At 38.6% G+C, this 22,467-nt stretch overlaps 1 protein-coding gene and 2 long non-coding RNA genes across 3 annotated transcripts; 2 read left to right on the forward strand and 1 right to left on the reverse strand.

The window, feature by feature from the left end:
- Nucleotides 1–136: 136 nt before the first annotated feature.
- LOC148189313 (uncharacterized) lies at nucleotides 137–14,602 on the forward strand. The gene is made up of 2 exons (XR_015776771.1): nucleotides 137–1,672; nucleotides 12,279–14,602. It is a non-coding gene; the product is annotated as an uncharacterized LOC148189313 (long non-coding RNA).
- LOC148189314 (ubiquitin carboxyl-terminal hydrolase 37-like) lies at nucleotides 14,207–19,283 on the reverse strand. Its single transcript, XM_088078601.1, has 9 exons — nucleotides 18,993–19,283; nucleotides 18,524–18,655; nucleotides 18,281–18,404; nucleotides 18,041–18,192; nucleotides 17,803–17,902; nucleotides 17,623–17,699; nucleotides 16,791–16,902; nucleotides 16,366–16,426; nucleotides 14,207–16,183 (listed from the first exon to the last, which is right to left on the reverse strand). Exons 1-9 carry the CDS (start codon nucleotides 19,259–19,261, stop codon nucleotides 16,008–16,010), a joined length of 1,203 nt encoding a protein of 400 aa, XP_087934727.1. The 5' UTR covers nucleotides 19,262–19,283; the 3' UTR covers nucleotides 14,207–16,007.
- Nucleotides 19,037–22,188, forward strand: LOC148189315 (uncharacterized). The gene is made up of 3 exons (XR_015776773.1): nucleotides 19,037–19,198; nucleotides 19,612–19,684; nucleotides 20,441–22,188. It is a non-coding gene; the product is annotated as an uncharacterized LOC148189315 (long non-coding RNA).
- Nucleotides 22,189–22,467: the final 279 nt, after the last annotated feature.

A 22,467-nucleotide genomic window follows, 5' to 3' on the forward strand; every position in this document is an offset into this window, starting at 1 on the left:
GAGGCGAGCAAGAAGAGGCTGGCTAATTAGAAGTAACTTCTTACCCAAGTAGACACCCAGAGCCCTCCCTCTCTCTCTCTCTCTCTCTCTCTCTCTCTCTCTCTCTCTCTCCTCTCGGCCGCGCTCACGCAAACGCACGCGCACGCTTACTGTCATTATGTATTCATGTTGGGTCTTTAGTGCTAAATATGGAGTGTCTATGGGTTTATTTTATATGTTTCCGATATTTACATTTGTTAAGGATTGTTGAGCATTTGATCAACGCAACTTTTTTGTCGCAGCACCTTCAGTGACACCTGTTGATATGCAGCTTACATATAGGCCATAAGTAGTTAAAAGTAATTTGAAAAACGTAATGATTAAAAAAGAAAGACGTGCAGCTAGAATTAGTTTACAATTTGTTCCGCGCTTGACAAGTTTTCTTCAAACAGTTATGATTAATGTTTAATAACCATCGAAGCCTTTTCGTTTCCATGTTTTATTGTTCCCAAACATTTTCGAAATTGGCCTCCTGAGAATAATTGGGCGACCCTGCCTGAGTGTGGTGGCAGAAGCAGAGCAACTGAGAGGCGGAGAAGGGGGTACAGGCCGGATTAAAGCAGCACAAAGACCGCGTTGTTCTGTTATTAAATCCCCTTCTGATCCCCAACATGCTCCCTCCGGCCCATTCATCCATTCATTCACTACAGTCAATAACAATAATAATAAATCATAATGATAAAAACTAATATTTTTCTTTCTTGAGTCATGTGTAGGTGGTTGATTCGCATATTTTATTGGTAGACTTACATAGTGATTCTTTATGTAAATATCGAATATTTATTTCGAATTTACGCACAATTTTACGCACAGACTTATAAAGTAGTTTAATGTTTTATATGGGAAAGCACATGGAAGGTGATTTAAAACGGAAACGAACAGGCAACAGGTAGGCCAAAAGTCCATGGAAATCAAATGATAAATAACTGCACGCTTTTGTCATAATATATTGAGGCAAGAAAGGACACATTGGGTTTTATTTGTTATACTTCCTATCAATCTTTAGCCTAAATATTTTTATATGTAGAGCACTTAGCCTATATAGTCATGCATATTTCCAGTGTAAAATATTGGTCCAACAGTAAGATAGTTATAATAATATATAAAATAAGTTAAATTTCGTTTTATGATTTTATTCATTTTAACACAATACTCCAGCAGAGGCCTTTTTTAATGTATTTGTGGTCAGTCTCGATGTGTATTTAGTGTGTCACCTCTCTCGGTGCTCGTTAGTCCTGTGCCATCCTCTGCGGCGAGACAATTTCACAGTGTCCAAAGCCGATTCTCTGCGCTTGTTAATTGAATCGGATTTCTTATAGTTTAAAATCCACAAACACACACTCACGCGCGCACACACACAGACCCATGTAGCTACAGCCCAAACTGTATAAGGGGTTTATCTAGCTCTGTAAAGCCAAAGCGGAGATATAAAGACACACACAGAGCGACAGAGAGACTTTACCGGCGTGTTTGAACGTTTCTAAATCTCGAACAAAATGTTTTCACCTGCTGAGGAGAGTGTGTGTGGCTGTTTGAGTGAAGGAGGCCCGTGTGTGTGCGTGTGGATGTGTGTGTGTGTTGTTGACGTTTGGATACCTTTTGTTCCCGGTGAGGGCTTCATGCTCACCTTCAGGTACGTTTTGTTTGTTTATCTTTTGTTTATTTGTTGTTGCTCGAGCAGCTTGAAGCTGAGCTAACGGGTAGCAGGACATGTCCTCGAGCTAACTGTGGGGAGTCCGACACAAGAATGTCTCGAGACCTCCAACTGACAGAAAAAGAGAGGGGGGGGGGGCGTGAATAGCGAGAGACCTCAGTGCGCGCGACACTCCGTGCAGCACTGCTGTGCACGCGCACACATCATGCACCTGCGTTCACAAAACTCCTCTGTTGCATTTTATATTGTAGCTGTTTGAGAAATCTAGACTACATATTTTAACGCGCTATTTTGATTTAAAGGTTGTGGCCAGACTGTGTAAAGATAGACTAAAACAATAAACAAATCAATTAGATAGACCTGTCAGTTCAGTTCAGTTTAGTTTAATTTTACTTTTTTTCAATTCGGTTTATTCACAAAGTCAATGAAAATGTAGATACAAACATGATTTCCAATAAAACGGTGTGAAATGGAACACCCTGATAAGCTACTAAAGCTGCTAAAGAAGCAGGCATTAAATGACATACAAAGTTTACAAATATAAATTTTATCCTGCAACCTAACTCTAGTCTAAAACTCAGAAGCATTCAAAATTACCGTCTAAGATCCCAAAAGTACAGTTCTGTCCTGTTTTTTTGTTTGTTTGTTTGTTTGTTTTTTTTAAAAAAACTTTTAGCTATGATAAATGGCTTTTTTAACAGCCCTTTTTTCAGCAGCAAACTCTTCATGCTTTATTTATTATTACTAGAGCAATACACCACACCTTAATGTAATGCTAGGCCCAAAAGGTTGCAATTAATCAAGTAATTAGCCTAATCCATCCATTTGGGAAAATCACAACATTAAGTTTGGATAAACAAGCCTACAAGAGGCATTAGGCGTTTGTGCACGACAACAAATAAATGACACATTTATCTCTCTACATATCTCTAAAAAATATTGTTACATTGTAGCCTAAAATATTTTAAAAAATGGGATATGAATGTTGCTTTTTTAAGTAACTGCCCAATCCTTTACAATAAGGTGTATTAAAGTGTACTATAATAGTGGATTCAAGGTCAGGCACACTGTGTAAATACTGCAAATTCCACCCTAAATTCAACCAAATGAAATAAGCGCTAATGAATGAATGATTTTAAAAAAAGCCCCAAATGCTTTCATTTATTTATTTATTTGTAAGACAGAATTTTGTATTATGGTTTAATGAACTTGTTTGTCTAATTTATTTATTTTTTATCATTTCAGTCATTCTGTTCCCACTCCATGTAATTAAGATAGAGAAATTTAATTTTGTGGATTTTCACATATGCAGTTATACATGGCCTAAGATAAGCACTACTTATTAATGCACTTTAAGATTAAGAAAGATGTATTTTATTGTTGCACGACATGTGCTGTTCTGTGGTTGTTTGTGTGGAAATCGCTCCGTGCTGAAAGGCTGCTGGTTTGGACGCACTAGGACCCAGAGCAGACACAAATTAAGGACAACCAGCACATAAGAGGCTTAGTGCATCTAATCTATACTCCTACACACTCACTCACACACACACACACACACACACACACACACACACACACACACACACAGCATTTCATAAACATCCCATTTTGAAACAAGCACGCATACACGTCCCAGAGGCAAACACAGCCATTGTATTTTCATTTAGTTTTCATTTTCTCCAAACTCTTTTATTCCCCTTGTTGACCTTAACTTCCATCCCACTTTGTTGAAGAACATTTGCCCATATGCTCCCCTATTTCTCTCTGGGCCCATTTCATTAGCAAACGTGTATCACGCGTCCTTCGAAGACTAAAGGGCAGAGAGCAAACTCATTCATTCTCGATAATTGTTGTAAAAAGGGAAACATACAGTCTTCCTGCATGGATATCTATGTATAAACTGAATGTTTCATTTGTCTGTTTTGACATTAAATCTACTGTAAAACCACTCCAACAAATCAAAATGAAAAAGGATTTCAAATTGAAAATGAAATCAAGTTTGAGTCAGACTTCAACACAGTTTTGATGAGGCCTTCTGGGTCATTTTATTACAGGAAACTACAGTTGTTTCGTTTCTTGCCTTATTACTAGCATTTTATTCCAGTCGTCTTTATTTTGACTATGACGGTGATAACATGAATAGAGGAACCATTTATGTCTCCATAATTGAACGATATGACATAAACCGAATGTCCCAAAAGACCCAAAAACTTACACGCACACATGCATTATATAAAAACACCAACACTTTTCCAGCTGTTAAGTACCTCTGACATCATGTTGTTCGATACACACTCTGTATTTTTGTATGTGTGTGCACACTGTGTGCTTATAGTGTTTGTGTGTGTGTGACAGTCACACACTCACACATACACACACACGCACAGAGTTCAGCCGATTTATCATAATATGCTTTATCTGAAAAGTAAGTATCTTACCTCGGGATAAAGGGAGGAAAGAGGGGTTTGTGGCCAGATTGACAGAGGAAGGGTGGATGGAGAGAACCAAGCGCTCGCTGCACAGAGACAGAGAGCAGGACCTTCGGTTCTGTGGCCGGATTGATCACTATTGATAAGGTAACTGAGCTTATGGGACGGAGCAGCGCTGACAGAGAGGGCCACAGTGGTGTGTGTGTGTGTGTGTGTGTGTGTGTGTGTGTGATGGAGAGGCAGATTGAGTGGGAGACAGACCAGGAGGAGGGCATGTGGTGCTAACTGTGAGGAACTGGTGGAGGTAAAGATTGTTACTGGAGGAAACTGGGTGGAAAGTTACAGACGGGGTGGGGTGGAAAGAAGGAAGAGAAGAGGAGCGTGATGATAAAACAGGGTAGAAGAAGAGAGAGAGAGACAGATGGGGAAGGGGGGTATGGGAGGAGCGTTGGAACAGACGTAGGCTGAGTTTTCTGAGGGTCTTGCTGTGAATTTTATCTTGATTTTTTTGTTTTACGTTTAGTTAAACTATTAATATGCTGCATTTTTTGCAAACAATCAACGTGCTTCTGGTCTTAAATGGATATTTATAACACTATTGCAAGTGTCTATATGCTCATGTGGTTAAAAAAGAGTGTGTGCGTGCGCGCGTGTGCGTGCATTGAGGTCACAGTCCTCATTAAATTGATGTGAGGATTACTCTGCATGAGTCCAGGTCAGACCATGTGTCTCTGCACTCCTCCATCTACAGTAACACAATGGGCCATATGAGATGATGAAGGTCTCATGCAGGTTACATTAAATGTCCCTGCTGTTAGACCGACATTACATGCCATTAGTGTACGCAAGTGCATATATGTGCCCAAACATGCGTGTGTGTGTTTGTGTCCGTTTTGTAAGACTTGTCAGCAGTCTGTCACGCGTCTAAGCTAAAGATAAACTCAGACTGCGGTCGCTTATATAATGCTGAACTAAGTACATGTGCAGGTGTAGATTTTATATAAAGTATGTATATAACCTAAAGAGTTATGTGTGGGCATAGGAGTGTTTAATTTCCCAGCAGTACCAGTTAAAGCTTACTTACGTAACTTTATGATGTTCAGTAATGGTACACCTTTACATTAATAGTGTGGTACACAAAATTAACCTGAAATATTGGCATGTCTTTAATATTACTGTTAAATATGTTTTTGTATTCACAAAAAAACAAGATTTATGCAATATATTTTTTATTATATTTTACAACTAGTCATTCTTCATGTACTGACCATAGCAACAGTGCCGTAACTAGGAGACATGGCATCTTAGGCAAGCTTCTCCAGGCCCCCCCCTAAGGAGTACTATTGTTATATTTAAGATAATATTATTATATTTATATAATAATTACTGTATATTAGCTGTTACATTTATATTTAAATTGGCACAAATAAACAGCATAGCTAAGAAAAAAATATAACATGAGACCAACAATGGAAGTTTTTCTTCTTTTATCTTTTTTTTTGTACTGCACCTCGGATAGCTTTTGCCTTTTATTTCCTTTTACACTTACTCCACTTCAACATTTCCCTTATGTTTGATTTCCAACCTGTGTCACCTAAGATCCGCCACTGCGTGGGAGATTTGTTCTGTTTGATCTAGATCTGTAAATATATATATATTTATTTCCTCATATTTATGCTTTCAAACGAAAACGATTAATGTCTGGAGGAAATATATGCCAATATTTCCCTCCATTTTTTTTCTGAAAACTTTTTTTGTATTTATCTATTTTTTTAATACAATTCCAGTTTTTATAAACTTGGAGTAAAGACAAACTTTGCAGCGGGAACATTAAGCGTCGTAACTGCAATAAATTATTAGCAAATTGGCCACAAAAGGCTTGTCTCATCCCTTGAAGGCCTATATTAAGGCAGGGTAACATGTCTCCCAGTGGGACATCTTAACGACTGTTATAAGAATAGCCTCAACATTTTTTCCTCGGTTGCAGTGTGTAAACCGGCCGATAACTGGATAATTGTTTACAGTCAGTTCCAGCTTCAGGTGACACATTTCACAGGTGCACACATTTTGTGTGTCACCATGAGTTCATCTGTAAATAATGTCTCGCCTCAGCTTCTTGATCAATTTCAGACAGTGGACCTCCCGCTGCGTGCATGTGTGTGCCCTGCTGTCCTCTGAGAGGAGACAGATCTCTAATCCACCGCAGACAGCAGCAGGTGGTGTGTGTGTTCACCGTCATCATTTAGCCCCCCTCCTTGACCACTGTCTGGGGTTTTAGCAAGTTAACACCTGTTCATGCCCTCATACTCATACACTTCTAATTAGATAAAATGGACAATTTCAGTTACATTTGTGAATATCCAGAGATGTTGTATTCTAATTCTTGCAGTGCATAAAAGGTTTCTTCAAACACTTAGATATAAAGAGCTTCTATCAATGATTTACTGTAATAAAATGCAGCTCCAGGACCATTTTAAGTGGCAGCATTTAGTACATATTCTTTAACTGTTAATTGGTTATTTAGGGGGTTATTTGTTATTGTTCACTTGATAATTCATAATTAGATGTCATTATTATGTAAAATTGTTATGATTTTTATCAGATTGTAAATCCTGTCAAAACACCACCAACAAAAAGAGAGTTATAGCTTAAAACTTTGTTTTAAATTTTATAAAATTATTCATTCATAAAATTCATAAAATACAGTACAATTTATGATGTTTAAATTTTCAGAATGTATTTTGTGTTCATTCTTTTCATTTTTTTAACATTGTTTCTTTTTTATTTTTACTTTTTTTTTAAAAATTGTACTGACATGTGGTGTGCCACTTTGTCTAATTAGAGGTTATTCAGCATTTAGTTTGGCAGGTGTATATGCAAGATGAAACAAACACACACACACACACACACACACACACACACACACACACACACTTTTCAAGTTGTTAAAACAAAGCTCATGCATATGTGCATTCAGGCATGGTTTCATATGCACTGCTGTATGAAGGATTGTGTGTGTGTGTGTGTGTGTGTGTGTGTGTGTGTGTGTGTGTGTGTGTGTGCTGGTGTGGAAGGGGGACATTATCGGTGCGGGTGGAGGTGGGTGGGGTGAGTGTGTGTGTGTAGCGTGGTACAGTAGCTTGCGACCCCACCCCCCCCACCACCCGCCTCCACCTGCACCCCCACCACCCCATATGGCAGTAGACAGCAGTAGTAATCACGGAAGTGGAGCAACAGGCCCTGAGCCTCACTAATCCTCTGCCACACTCCGACACGTGCCACGCTGATGCATATACCCACTCTGAACACACACACACACACACACACACACACACACAGGCATGGATATTGGAGACACCATTTATGCACAGATACACTACATGTACAATCAGGACACTAATGTATCCACAAATAGATAGAATAGAATAGTGTTCATCATTTGCATTAAATGTAAATGTTTATGGCAGGCGAACTCACTGCTTTAATATACCCTGGATTAACTTGCATCATTAGGAACACTGTGTCAGACACACACGCACACACACATCTTGTGACCTGCAGCCACTATTTGGCATGCAGAGCCCGTAATGCACCATCTCTCAATCTATCGAGTTTGTTTTAAATTTCGCACAGTTTAAATGCAATCTGTTGTTTTATGAGGCAATGGCGTGCATGTTAATTTAAAACCTGAGCAGTGCAACCAGAAGTGCTACATGCCGGTAGAAAAATCAGAGTGCTTTTTAAGCGCATGCCCTCGCACACACAAGTAGAGTCACACGCGCTCAGTGCGACACGTACACACACAAAACCTTTTAACTGTGACGCACAAGGAGACGGGGCCACAATGGCTCTCTTATTGTTAATTGGCCGTTTAATCCCGAGGAATGCGTCTGATTAGTACCCGCTGGTGGGTCAGGATCTTGCTCAACACTCTCCTTCACAATGGACAAGCTGTAACAGAGATCTGCAGGCACATACACACACACACACACACACCAGTGCACGCACAAACACGCAGGGACAAAGGTGTGCACAAAGAAACCCACAATGAAGCATCAATACATGTGTGTGGAGACATGCGGGGCCACAGTGGCCCCACATACCCCCCATGTTCACACACACAAAGTGACCACACAAATACACCCAGCATGAAACTCCACTGTAAGATAAGCAAAGGATGAACAATAGTCAGGTGCAGAAAATGTGATTTAAAATTTCTAGGGAAGCTAAAACCATCGCAAACACTTCCCTCACCATCTCACCTTTAAATTTAACTGCATGTGTGCGTGTATCGTATCCAAAAGTACCCCTCCACAGTCTGTTAAATGCTACTTTAAGGGCCACCAGAGAGAGTCAGAGAGGTTATTTTACATGCTACGTAGTATCAGAACCAAGCAAGCTTCCTAACTCACTAACACAGTTAACCATCTATTCTGCAAAGTTTAGAATTGATATGCTACACCACATTTCTAGCTTCAGTATTTAATTAAACGGTATTAGCTAAAAGGATAGCTTTCTGGCATTTTGCTACGCGTGCCCCTTCTTAGGCCAGCCCTGCCCAAAATTATGTTTGTATACAACTCAAAATGTAGTGTTTTCTATTGACAAGATGAGGAAATGTTGCTGATTAATGGACCCAAAGAGTCAAAATAATGTTGATACTAAACATGTCCAAAAAATGTTCACTGAAAGCATGTTTTAGTGTTTTTTCCGCCAAAAATGTGAATCTTACAATACTGTAACTCACTGTCATTGTGACTACAGCATTGCTTATTTATCACCCCTTTTAACAGCATTTAACCAAAGTTACGGCAGGCTCCTGAGGAGTGCTTCAACCCAATGCTTCATTAAAAAAAGCGTTTTTTTAAATGACATATAGGGTGTGGGTTATGTTATTTTTAATTCATGACTACAATATCTTGACATTTATGTTGGCTAGCTAGAGAGCAGAGGGTTGACTACAGAGTTAAAAAGAAGCTTATTACGCATATTGATAAAAAGTACAACCATCACCAGCAACATCCAGCGATGATCGATATTTGGGACTGATATGTGTTTACAATAAAAAATAAAATCTTTCTGTCAATATTTAGAATTTGGAATATAATAAATTTCAACACAGAGCTGTGTTTAAATGTCTTGAACAAATGTTTAATGAGAACTGAAACTCAAATACAGCAAGTTCCCAGCAGCTTGTTTTATAAATTCAAATGAACATTGAAATACAAAAAATTAATAAATTAAAATAGCTCCCTGAGGTTTTACAAAAAGTTCCTCCCATTCTGACACTGTGTTTGCAGTATTTACTTAATAATTTTATTTTTTAATATTTTATTATCAAAAATAAAATGCTGATGCAGATAATCAGTAAAAAGTCAAATATCAGCCCTAAATAATCGGCCAGGCCGATAATCTGTTGACCCCTTAAAGACACTAGTGCTGACAACAAAAGGCACTATATGAACACAGGGAGACATGAGACTTTATTTTAACTTTTTATATTAAAATGAAACCTTGATTCCTAACGTTATACAAAGCGCTTTTTTTGCCTAAACTCAAAACATGAGTCTGGACGCAAACTCAAAGTTCTTGTGTGCACTTTGTACGTTCGCCACCTTCCCAGCCACCTCTGATGTGAAGCCTACATGGTACATAAATGTAATATTTTGTTATCTGAAAGAAACATTGTCTCTTAACAAAATCCAGGCAGCAATGGTGTTGCCACAACAACGAAATTAAGAAAAACAGATACTAACATACAAAAGTAATGACGGGGTTGCAAAGGCCTTAAATTTTCAGATCTTTTCAAAGTGAAAATTCACATCAGAGTTCACCGCAGTAAGTTGCGCTCTCATTTACTTTGCTGCCATTAACCCTTTAAAACTTGAGTAAATTGTTTTGATTTCTGTTAAGTACATGGGAATAAGGCAATGAGCATTAAAAGAAGAAATGACCCAAAAATTAGCAAGAAATTCATAAAAAGTACAAGAAAAAAAATTATGAAATTACCAGGAAAATGGGTCTCAGAATAATAAGTAAGTAATTATAGTTTTTCCGTAGCTTTCTTCTTAAAAATAATTGTCTAAATTTACTAATTTCTTGCAATTTCTTGCATTTTAATCAGTTTGCATATTGCCTTTTTCCCCCATGTTTTTGTAAAAAATTGAACTAGTTTTTTCAGTGATCAAAGGTTTCTATATTTGTGAAAGATGTCTGAAAGCAGCACAAGAAAAATGATGTTACTTCAGGTTTCAAAGGGTTAAGGGAATCTAATGTTTGCAGTCATTGTTTTAAAATGAATGAGATTCTCTGCAGAGTTTCAGTGACCGGACCGTAATGTTTGTTTTGGGGTCGCAGTGAGGGGTGATGTTTAGTGCATGCTACAGTGGTCTGCATGCGTCACAGAGTCCATTGTTCCTCAGCAGGTTTACCGTAGTGTGAAGATAGAAACAAACTGTAGGAAATTATAAATGTTACAGAGGAGGACGTTTAAACTGTTAACACTAAGGACTGGATGGAAGAAATGCACAGAAAGAAAGGGATGATGGGAAGTCAGACTGGTCGCAGGTGGATAGGTGGGGTCAGAGGTGATGTGACTCTACGTGTGTGTGCCTGTGTGTATTTGTGTGTGTGTGTGTGTGTTCTGTAGGAGGTCCAGGCAGGCTGCATCACTGCTGACACACTGCTGCTGGTAAATCCAGCTTAGTGTGTCTAAAACAGGCCTACGAAATCTGCCACAGGGCCCCTAATGCTAGGGCCGCTGTCACCCTCAATCACTCACACACACCTAATCCCCACGCCGTGACCCAACACACACACACACACACACACACACACACACACACACACACACACACACACACACACACACACACACACACACACACAGCCTGGCTACCCGATGCCCTGGGTCCATTCAGCTTGGCAGGCAGTCCCAGTACCAGGAGACACCAGCCACAGGGTCAACATTTCATATCAGGGGAGGGAGGACGGAAGGGGGTGATGGTGGAGGGGAAGGAGAATTTGGTGTGGAGGAGAAGGAGTCTGAGGACTTTGGCTGAGGAGGAGGTGAACAGGTGGGGGTGGTGGTCAGGGTGAGAGGAGAGCAGGTAGAGGAGTGGAAATTTGAATGTGGCTGGGGTGGTGGAGGGTTGGGATTTGGGGAGGGATAACAGGATTGGGAGGAATTTTGGTTGGAATGGAGGGGTGAGGAAGAGGAAGAGAAGCACAGTAGCGAGATGGAGGTAAAGGATGTGAGGTGAGGAAGGGAGGAAGTGCATAAGAACGAAATTAACCCTCAGGGTCTGCTTTAATATTACACACACTCGCATCACTCTCTGCACAAAATGCGCTTTTCAGAATCAATCAAAAATGATTATGCATTAAAATTATTTTCTACTTTTACTGAGTTTATTTTTTTAACCATCAGTCCTAATCGTAAATATCAGATATTCAGTAATTTTTTACATGACAGGTTTTTGGTATAATGCAACTATGTGTAAGATGAAAAAAGAAGCAAACATAAAAATGAATTATTTTCAGTATACTTTTTTTGGGGGGGGGCTATTACAGCCTGGGATACGTCAATGATTCGCTGCAACATCGATTGTGCACCTAGTGGAAAAAAACGTATTTTCTTCATAAGCTAAATATGGTAAAAATGATGTAATCAGTTGGAAAATAGTACAAATGACAAACTCTAATGTAAAAGCCCAAAATGACACCCAAAAATAATACAATGCGTGTTTTTATGCTTTGATGGCTGTGGGATGAAAAAATTGCAGTTTGAATGGGTTTCATGTTGCACATTTTTTGCACTTACAGTGTCAATAAATTTCGTTCCAAGATTCCAGGATTAAACAAAAATACACAGTCTTACAAAAATATCTGCCATATGCATGAACACAGTCAAAATCAGTTCTTGCAGGTTTGAATCAATTATTTGAAATGAAGGTTCGTGCGAGACTATTTAATGATGATCACAGTAAAGAACTCTCAATGACAGTTTGAACTGCCTGGATCTCTTTTTGATGTTTTTTTCAGCGCTCATCTAAAGTGGATGCCTGCTGGCTCTAACTGTGTGTTTTGTTTTTTTTGTGTGTGTGTGTGTGTGTGTGTGTGTGTGTGTGTGTGTGTGTGTGTGTGTGTTCTCCCAGGTTATCATGTGCACATGGTGCCAGACATGAGGATGAAGACACGAATATGAGACATGCAGCTTCAAGTCACCAGTTAAAACATCAACCTCTAAATCTCTTTCTTGTATTCAAAAGGCCTTTAAAGACATTTTATTTTATTTTTTTTTAACAATATTTAGTTATTTTTGTGGATAAACCTGAAATATACATGGAAAGTACATTTATCTCTTACTGGCTGTAAGCTGCGGCACTTTACCTGTGAAATGCTCTGGCCTGTAGAGAGTAAAATGGTCACAAAGCAGAATTAAGTTAAGAGGCCTATCGATGTAACTTAGGAGCGTCTCGCACTTGTAGCTTTAAGGAGACTAGCGGGGCTTTTTGCTGCTCTCGCTGAGAATCGCCCATACAAGCCTCTCAGCTTAAATCCTAATTGTGTCTGCAAACAAACTGAACATCCGCGACTTAACTGGCCTCCTCTCGCCCACAGAAGAGCATCGTTCTGACAGATTAGTCATTTTGAAGCGTTTGGTCCACAAAAATGTCCCTACCCTTTGACGGCAAGAGTTTTGCCCCAGCAAGCTGAAATTTGACGTTGAGGTCACGTGTGTGTGTGTGTGTGTGTGTGTGTGTATATGAAGGTGTGTATTTGTGTTCATGCCAATTGGCTAAAAGGTTGTGGTGATAGTCAGTAATCTAAAAGGTGCAAAGTTTCCTAATAAATCTCCACACTTGCACAACTTGTTTTGGAAAGATTGGTCATGAGCCAAAGGACAGCTGGTTAAGTGTTCGTGCCAGCTGGCAAAAAAACATAAAGGTGCATAACTTTTAAACAGATTTATGTAACATGACAAAACTTTAAGACACACACACACACACACACACACACACACACAGAGAGACAAACACACCATGTTGCCACGTCGCCTTTGATAACTCATGAACCTGCTGTCGTAGGGAGCCATCGTTGGACTATTGACGAGTATAGCGAGGTGAAATGTGTGAATGCATGAAAGCATGGCTGCATTAATGCTTGTATAAAAAATATTGCGAATTTTTGTGGCCTGTTAATCAGAATCAAAATCAGAATATAGGTTTTATTGCCAAGTACATTTACACATACAAGGAATTTGAACAGTTAACATAGAGGGAGAATAAAAATAGTAAATTTTAATAGAATAAGATTTGACATAAAAATATAGAAGCAATATACAAATATAAAATGAAGTTAAAGTTGCAGTGAATTTTTACACCACGTTCCACCTCAGATGACGTTACACTCTCCAAGTACCACCATTATGACTGAAATAAAATACAGTAAGGCAACGCTTTTCAGCTACATGAAGGAATCACAAGAACTTAAAATCCTCCACAACTCTCACACACGGGACGGTTCAGCCCGACACTTCAGGTTTAGTCGAGATTTCACTGCTGCTGCTTAAGTAGTCTCTTGAGCTCCGCTGATTATCCTCCGCTTCCATTTCAACACAGCACAGTTGCCGTTTGGAGCCACGGCTGCAGCATTTTTAAAACATTCATTTGACCTCCGTTTACTATCTTGCCATCACAGTTTAACTCGTAACTAATCGTGAATGTATGTGCGCTCTACATTCATCAGTGTGGCTGCGAAACAGGCTAAAACAAAAATATTACAGGAAAGGCAAAACTTATGTTTGTTAACTTACTATTATTACTTATTGTTAACTTTTATTATCATTACTTTTTCTATTATTAACTTATTAAACTTCTGTTTCATGGATCTCATGGTTTAAGAATTTTCATTTGAAATGTTACAGTATTTTTGATAGTTTTAATACTATTTTTTAAATTAGTTCATTATTTTTTTAAGAAACATTTCAGATTCTTCCACACACCACCTGTGGTACATGTTCCATAGTTTAAGAGCCAGTGCCCTACAATATACCTTTACAGTGAATTAAAAATATAATTCAGTCTACTGGTCATAATATTAGGACATAGCTGGAACTGGGACCCCACGCCCATAAAATTACTGTGTGTATCCCTGCTACAGATTCTGCAAATGTACTCTAAGACAAAACTAAGGTCCTGAATTCTGGGAAAGTTTTGTAATTTTCAAATATACCTCTGCTTTCACAAGTCGGTATAATAACGCTTATTTACAAACTGTAAAGTCTCACCCAGTGGCTTCCAGGTAAGTAAGAATGATACATTTTTTGTCTGTGTTATGTGGAGAATATTATAATAATTTTTATATTTTGTAATAAAGTTTATTTTTGATGTTAACCCTGTTAAAGTGATCAGATGCTGTAAATCCACAGCTTTGTCCAATGTTCCCTTCTATTTTGAATAAAGTAAAAGCAAATCCACATCGTTGAATGTGTCCGTGTTTAATGTGGCTCTGTGTGTGTGTGTGTGTGTGTGTGTGTGTGTGTGAGTGAGTGAGTGAGTGTGTGTGTGTGAACCCAGAAATGCTTTTACAGTCAGATTGCATGTGACATTCAGTAATTGAAAAGGACAGTGATCCGTATCCACAGATTGGTGGGTCACTGTGGTTGAAACGAAGTGACGGAAACACACACACACACACACACACACAGTCACACATAACAAGATGTCTTGCCAGGATTGGCTGTCTGACACAAACACAAACACGCAATCTCCAAAAGACTCGGAAGTCAAATTGTTTACAGGAGCCAAAATAGGTTTCCCCAAATAGAAAAGTACACACCAAAATACTGAATTCTGCTGTGAAACACAAACATCAAAGGCCGACGCAACTTCGCCATCTAGTGGTCTCATTAAGTAGCCAATGATAACCTGCAGCCCAAACGCACAGAATACACAATCAACAGCATTAGAAAGCCAGCAACGCAGACACGCCACCTGAATTCAGTTTTATCTAAATCATATAAAAACAAGAGTATTAATATTGTACTAGTATCATAGTACGATTGCTATTAAAATAACTTAACACACATGTTCTTCCCTCATCTCACTTCCTTCAAGAGTACTTTTTATTCATCTCTGTGTGAATATCAGTCGCTTGCATCTGAGCCTTTAATGACTCTTATTTTCATTAAATTTGTATTATATAAACATGATTTTTACAGCTGTCGGCCTTACAGGTTGCATAATTGTTGAAATGTAAAAATTTTAAAAACATATCCCATTCCTAAAAAAAGCTGTGGAACAGATCCTCTGCAGAGCTGAAACCACATTAAACAGTATTCTGATCTGCATATTACACTCTATGAAGAACAAACTCTTTACCAAAGACTTCAACCAAAGAAACAAACAATGTTGTTGTGGAGCATTTAAAGAAACTGTTTGTTTAATCCATAAAGACTCAGTGAGTCTAAAATGAAATTAAATGCATTTAAAATAGACAAAAAAATAATATGCTTTGAGCATCAGCTTATGCTGAGGGCTGGGGGACCTACTGCCGGTCTGGGATCACAAGATGAGCTGCTGGCCTTTCTGTTTCATCTCTATCACCTGCACTACAGCAACCGAAAGAGAATTAACAGACTCACCTGATGTCTTCATAGCAGCTCACCTGGACCGGATCAGCTTGAGGCTGACGGATGGAGTTGTCTTTGCTCCTCATGCAGACGTTGTTTTGGTCCAAGGAGTCCGCCATCATTAGGTCTCACCATTACAACACAATTTTACATCTAAAAACAGACACAAGATACGTTAGTTGGTGTAGTTTGTAGGGAAGCATTTAAACATCATCAGAGTTTGTATGTTGTGTTTGACTTCAACGGTGTCTCAGCACTGTCCACTTACTCGACTTTGGTAGAACAAGATATAGGCTGTTTTCTGGCGCCTCTCACACGTGGCGGCGCCCGTTGTCAGGGTGACGTGGGCATCATTAAAGTTGAGCCAACTGTCACCTGAGGCATCCAGGTCCTGATCTGGATGTATGCTGTCGCTGATGTAGTGTCCTAACAGAGGAGGAATCGTGGTTACAGCAGGTGTCTGAACATGTAGTGAAACAGTTGAACTGTAGTTCCCAATGAATCGTAATGCAAATTTGAGTTCTTGTAATGATGTAAATAACTCAAATAGTTTAAAACTGATAAAGTAACTGATTACACTTATCAACCTGTTAATGTAAATATCTTACCTCCGTTTCCTCCTCTGCCTAAATGACTGATCATACTGACCAGGCTGTAGCAGCCCTCAGCCTGAAAACATACACAGATAAAAACGGTTAGCCACACACACACTCACACACACACACACACACACACACACACACACAAAACACATACTAATGTAGACATACAGTCAAAGCTACAGCCCTTAAAGACTGTCTTAAACATTAAATTGACATTAAAAAACCTAAGAGCTAAATGGTTTTTAAAGATTGTATATGCCATACTCAACAAAGAAAATCCCCAAATAAGGTTTGATAGGATGACTGAAAAAGTGTTAAAGCTAAATTCCAAGCTAATATTAAGTAACATTAACTAACAGCCATATGCATGTTGTATCAGCAAGCTACACATATTTGCTCATAGTTTGTTTTCAGGCGTGTGATTGTCCTACCTGGCTAGAAGAGGTCACTATGAGCTCCCTGACGAGGTTGACAGGGTTGTGCAGCTTAACCAACTGCAGGAATCGATTGAAATGGAACCTCTTCAGATGCAAGATAAGGAATCTGTAGGCAGAAAAGGAAACAGTGGAAAGAAATTTAATGCAGACGTGTTGATACGTAATATTACGGAAAGAACACCTCCCCTACAAAATGACCACCTGTTTATCAGTTATTAAACCTCTCACTTGTGAAGAAAACGTAGCTTTTCTTGCGTGCCCGAAAACATTCTGCATTAACTGAAACAATAAAACTCTATCTAATTGTTGTTTTCCAAACTTTCAAGCAACTTGTGCAGAGTAATCCAAGACTCATTTGTCCACTTATATGCTCAGTTTGTTCCAAACACATTTTTGCATGATACAGTTTGTAATGAGATGTTTTTAATCATAAAAACATCGTTTTAGCGTGCTGTTTTCGAAGCACTAAGCATATGATGGGATAAATAAGACTTAAATTACTCTGCACAAGTTTTTCAAACTGGAGTTTACATATAGTTTTGATGTTGTTAAACACATTTACTTAATAAAGTAAAAAAAAAATTGCATTATGGGGATTCCTTTACACCTTGGAGGTATGCAAGAAAATTGAAGTTTTCTTCCCAAATTCAGTGTAGTATGTAGTCAGTAACAGATATGCAAATTGCTATTTTGTAGGTAAAATCAACGCCTGGATCTGCAGCAACAGCACATCCAACAATCTCAGACTGCATTCATTTGAAATTGTTTGGCCTTAAATGTAAACATGATTTCTTCACAAGTTCATAATCCATGTAATGGGACTTACTTCGGCAGGGTCAGGAAGGCGGATTGGAGGCTAGACGTCTTGCCACCACACTCGCAGTGATACTCCAGCTCTGTTTCCTGCAGGGATGACAAGCTGTCAGTAATTTTGCACAAAACACCAAGAAAACAATTTATTCCATGATATCAATCGGCGTTGATGTGAATGACACCAGTTTCGTACCTTCTGATAGGCTTGGAGCATTTGTTGAACTGAACCTCCAGGAATCAGGTCCAGCGAGAGGTTAGTGAACTCCTCCTCTCTGATGGATTGATCACCACACCTGCACCACAAAGAGACAGAGCACATACAACGGTGTATAACGGAGAAAAGATTGCGACTGATAAGAATTTATAATATTGTTGTTATACTGTGGACAGCTCTGCCACCACATGCTGTGTGTTTCTCTTTGTGCTTTTACTTTTTGCAGGTTCTGGTGTTCTGCATTTTGAACATAAGGTTCTTCTCCACAGGGCAGCTGTAACTTTTCCCCAAGAAAGCTGCGGCTTCCTGCAGCGGTGAAGCCAGACTCCTCATCTGATCCAGGATGGTGGTGAGGAACTCGTGGGAGTCCTAACATACAGAAAAACAGGTTAGATTTGATGCACAGACGAGCAGCAATCCACAGAAACATTAAAAGGTGAGAAAGCAGCTGACTTACCTTCTGTTGGGTGTCGGCAAATTCAGGCGCCTGGACAGAGAGGACCCTCTTGAATCTTTCAAGGACCTGGAGTTTGTGGCGGGCATCTCCAGAGCGGTGACACCTTACAATGTTCATAAAAAGGCTAGAGAGGGTGAAAGAAGAGAGACGTTGTTATTTATTTTGGTCTCCAGGTGTGTGGAGGGGATAACTGTTTTCTATTAGGAAGTTGTGTGTGTGTATGTGTGTGTGTGGATGTCGTACCTTATCAACTCAGCCTCAGGAATTAAACTCCACACCTCCTCCTGGCAGCTGACGTCTCGCACGAGCTCTGCGAGTGTGATCAGGCTCTGGAGAGTGGAGTTCATATAGCAGTTCTGGTATGGGTTGGGAAACCTGATACATAGAAACACAACAAGTCAGATCACATGTCAACATCATGATCTTAGATGACAAATCACCAACTGGGACTCATGTAATCCTTTGAAACTGAGCAAATTGCCTTGATTTCTTTCGAAAAGGTAAGAGGCAACTTAACGAAATTAACCCCTAAATGAGCAAGAAATTTGTAAAAGTACAGGAAAATAAAATTGAGAACTATAAAATAAAATAAAATAAAATAAAATAAAGCAAGGCAAACAGGTGATTCTGGGTAAATTAACACTTTCTGTATTCTTGTAAAATATTTATCAGTTTTTTTGTTTATTGTCTGTACATGTGCAGATTTACTTACCCAAGAAAGAAGACCTGCTGAACTTTGAGGCTCTGTCGGGGGATGACGTCCTTTTTCTGTTGTGAGGAGGAAAGAGGGGGCTGCTGAGGCACGGTGGCAGCGGTTTTCTTGTCCTCCTTGTTGACTTCGTCCGGTGCGGCCTTCTCTTTATCATTGAGTTGTTTAAACTCCACAACTGGGTCGACTTGGATGGAGTCGGCAGACTGGTGAGTCCAAGTTGGAGCTTTAACAGGCCTGAAACATGGAGCAACAAACACGTTCTGAAGCATTTCATCTTTTTACCGGTTGTGCAAAAAATACTGAATCAGTGATCATTTGCAAAGCACAGAAAGCACTAATTATTATTTCCTGCCCTCGAAGGATGTGATGTAAAACAATGCTGAGCTACCTGTTGTGATGTGTCATGTTGTCGTCAGAAGCCGGAGCCACGCGACGTTTTTTCTATTGGAAACAACAAAAAATGTTCAGCACTCGATAGTACAGACACAGCAGCAAGATGAGCAAGAATCTGCATTTTATAAGACAAATATGTGCTTCATTGTAAGAACTGTTTGCGTGAAACATACTCTACTGCAACAGCTAAAGAATCTCCAGCGACTCTTCTTGTTTTCCTTCTTAGGTGAAGGTGCTGTGGTGGTGTCTGGACCACGTGGAGAGTCAACTCTGCAGGAAATAAAACACACACAGAGCTGGTTAGTACAGTTGTTCCACACGTTTTTACTGAAGGGACCCCCCCTCCCCTTATTTTGTAAACTGATGACCCATGTTTTAGTGATATATTTTATGGATATTTGATTTAATATTCAATATAGTACAAAACAATTGATAATTTGTACAAAAAAATCCAAATAGTGAATGCAAAACTTTATTAAGTCTGTGTAAAAAAATAGAGATTTGGATAAATTATGAGCAGATTATTGCCTGTGAATATTGCATCAGTGAGTGGGTTTACACAGACATGAATAACCTGTTTATGAATTTGTTTTTTGATTAGCCCATTTTTGTGTTTAAGGATATAAACACCATATTTTCTTTATGTGAACCCAGTTATATACCAACTAGAGTACTCTAAAAGAAACTAGGATGTATACAGGAAAAAGAATAACCCAATTTCTCTGCACTTGTGTAAATATCCATCCTGAATATGATCATAGCCGGGATAAGCTTCATAAACGGGTTATTCATGTGCATGTAAAGCCCTGTTTTACCAACATTAGCAGGGTAAAGACGGCTGCTCCCCTGCTTGTTGGAGGGATTTACTTACCTTTGCTTTGAGCTGCAGGGATCTTTCAAAGTCTGAGATGGACTTCTGTCTCTTTTCTGTAGAGTAAAAACAATGACAATAATATTAAGAAACAATGTTCAGCGACTTTTGGGTTCAAATGTTGCACCATTATTTCTTCTTTTTTTTTACGATTTATTTTTGGCTTTTTGCCTTTATTTGTCAGGACAGTTAAGCATGAAAGGGACTGCTGCAGCAAGGACATGACCTTTGAACATGGGGCACCCGCTCTCCCAGGTGAGCTACTCGGCCCCCCACAACAGCACTTCTTGTGAAACATACATACCAGTGGTCGACCGAATAGTCGGTTTTGCCAATGAGTCCTCTTGGGGCGGTTCTCCGCAGAGGTCTTGACAGTAGGTGCTTCTGAGACAGAGACTCTGTTGATGGACACATACCCAGTTGGTTATTTTGTTGTGAACGTATGTAATCAGTTAGACGGCTGCCTAAAGTTACAGTTGGTAACTTTTATTTAAAAAGAACAAAAAAAACTTTTCACATTTGCTGAAACTGTCACTATTTCCATGCAGCACAAATTGAGACAGAGTCTAAAAAAGACAAGTATGCCACACTTAAAGTCAATGTTTTAAGCATCATAGTCAGTTTGTCAACTGCTTATATTGTGATATAATATGTTTGTTGACCTGTCCTTGTTAAAATATGTATGTTGGTAAAACAGAAAGAAAACTAATGCTTATTTTACAACGAAAAACTGCAGTCAAAGCCAAAAACACAGCATGGACAAACACTACATGTTGTCAGATGTTTCTGATATTTAAGCTCCGTCACATACGTTTAAGAGATGGAAAAATATGTTCAAAAACACCTTACAGTATACAGTGCAGCACAATATCTCTATAAATTGCACAGTACAGGTGTTTTGTCACTAACTTTACTGTGTTCATAAACATCTTTTATACCTGTCAGTGAAGCTGGAGCGCTGTCTGCTCTGATCTCCCACTATAAAGTTAGGAGCAGTTGGGTTTGTCTGTTCAAAGTAAGAAAAAGGCAAAACATAATTAGATAATTGGACTTCTTTACATATATAAATATAACTATCAGACAAAAACTGCAACACTCTTGTCAGTGAAGCCAGAGAGTTGCCAAAGATTTACATTGACAAACTTAGCATAGAAACTATAAAACCCTGGTGAATCTGTTAAACATACCTTAGCTTGAGAAGTAGACATTGTTGCAAAACTTTCAGTTAGTAAAATGTGATATGAACCAAATACATGAAATGTGAACTGACTGTCCAAAGTGCTTGTTTGGGTCTGAATACAAGGTCCTGGTGTGTTTCAACAGAACTCTCAATGTTATAGAATGTGATGCTCTAAACCCAAGATTCTAAGATTCTAAACTGAGCTTACCAAATATGGTCGACAGGACGCAGACAATACATGTGATTAAAACACAATATATTTACTGTTACCAACAGCAGAGACCCTGTTGTTTGACTCAGGTGGCTTCATATAGAAGTCTAAAACAGTGAAACAAGGTTTATTTAAAAAAAAAAAAGAAAGAAAAGAAAATGTCAGTTTAGTTCATGGGACATTTAAAGTCACTTTAGTTCATTTTTGTGTGTGTAAGCACCTTTCAAACTATCCTCACCCTACATGTATGGTATCCTCCCATCATCTGAAATTCAGTCACAAGTCTGTCTTATCATTTTATTAATGTAAGACACTATAAAGCTGCCAGGAAATTAAAATTATGCAGACAAAAAGAGCAAGAAATAGTAAGAAATACAATTATACGCTATAATGTGTGTGTGTGTGTGTGTGTTTGTGTACATATATATACATAGACACATATATACATATATAGATAGATAGATACATAGATACATAGATATAGATAATAGCTTATAATTTTTTATAATTTTATTTCTTCGTATTCTTACTTTTAATTTTATTTCTTACTATTCCTGCCCTATATATATATATATATATATATATATATATATATATATATATATATATATATATATATATATATATATATATAGCCTGTGTGTGTGTGTGTGTGTGTGTGTGTGTGTATCATAATTGATAAGGGGAGCCAAGCCAATATATATCACATATATTTCTTACTATTATTTATATTTCTTACTATCCCTGCCTATTTCACGCACACACACGCACACACACACATATATGTATATATCTCGTCGATATTTGGGCCCACCTTGGT

The sequence above is a fragment of the Plectropomus leopardus genome, chromosome 6 (genome assembly GCF_026936395.1).
Source record: "Plectropomus leopardus strain MGB_pleo_1.0 chromosome 6, ASM2693639v1, whole genome shotgun sequence".
NCBI lineage: Eukaryota > Metazoa > Chordata > Actinopteri > Perciformes > Serranidae > Plectropomus > Plectropomus leopardus.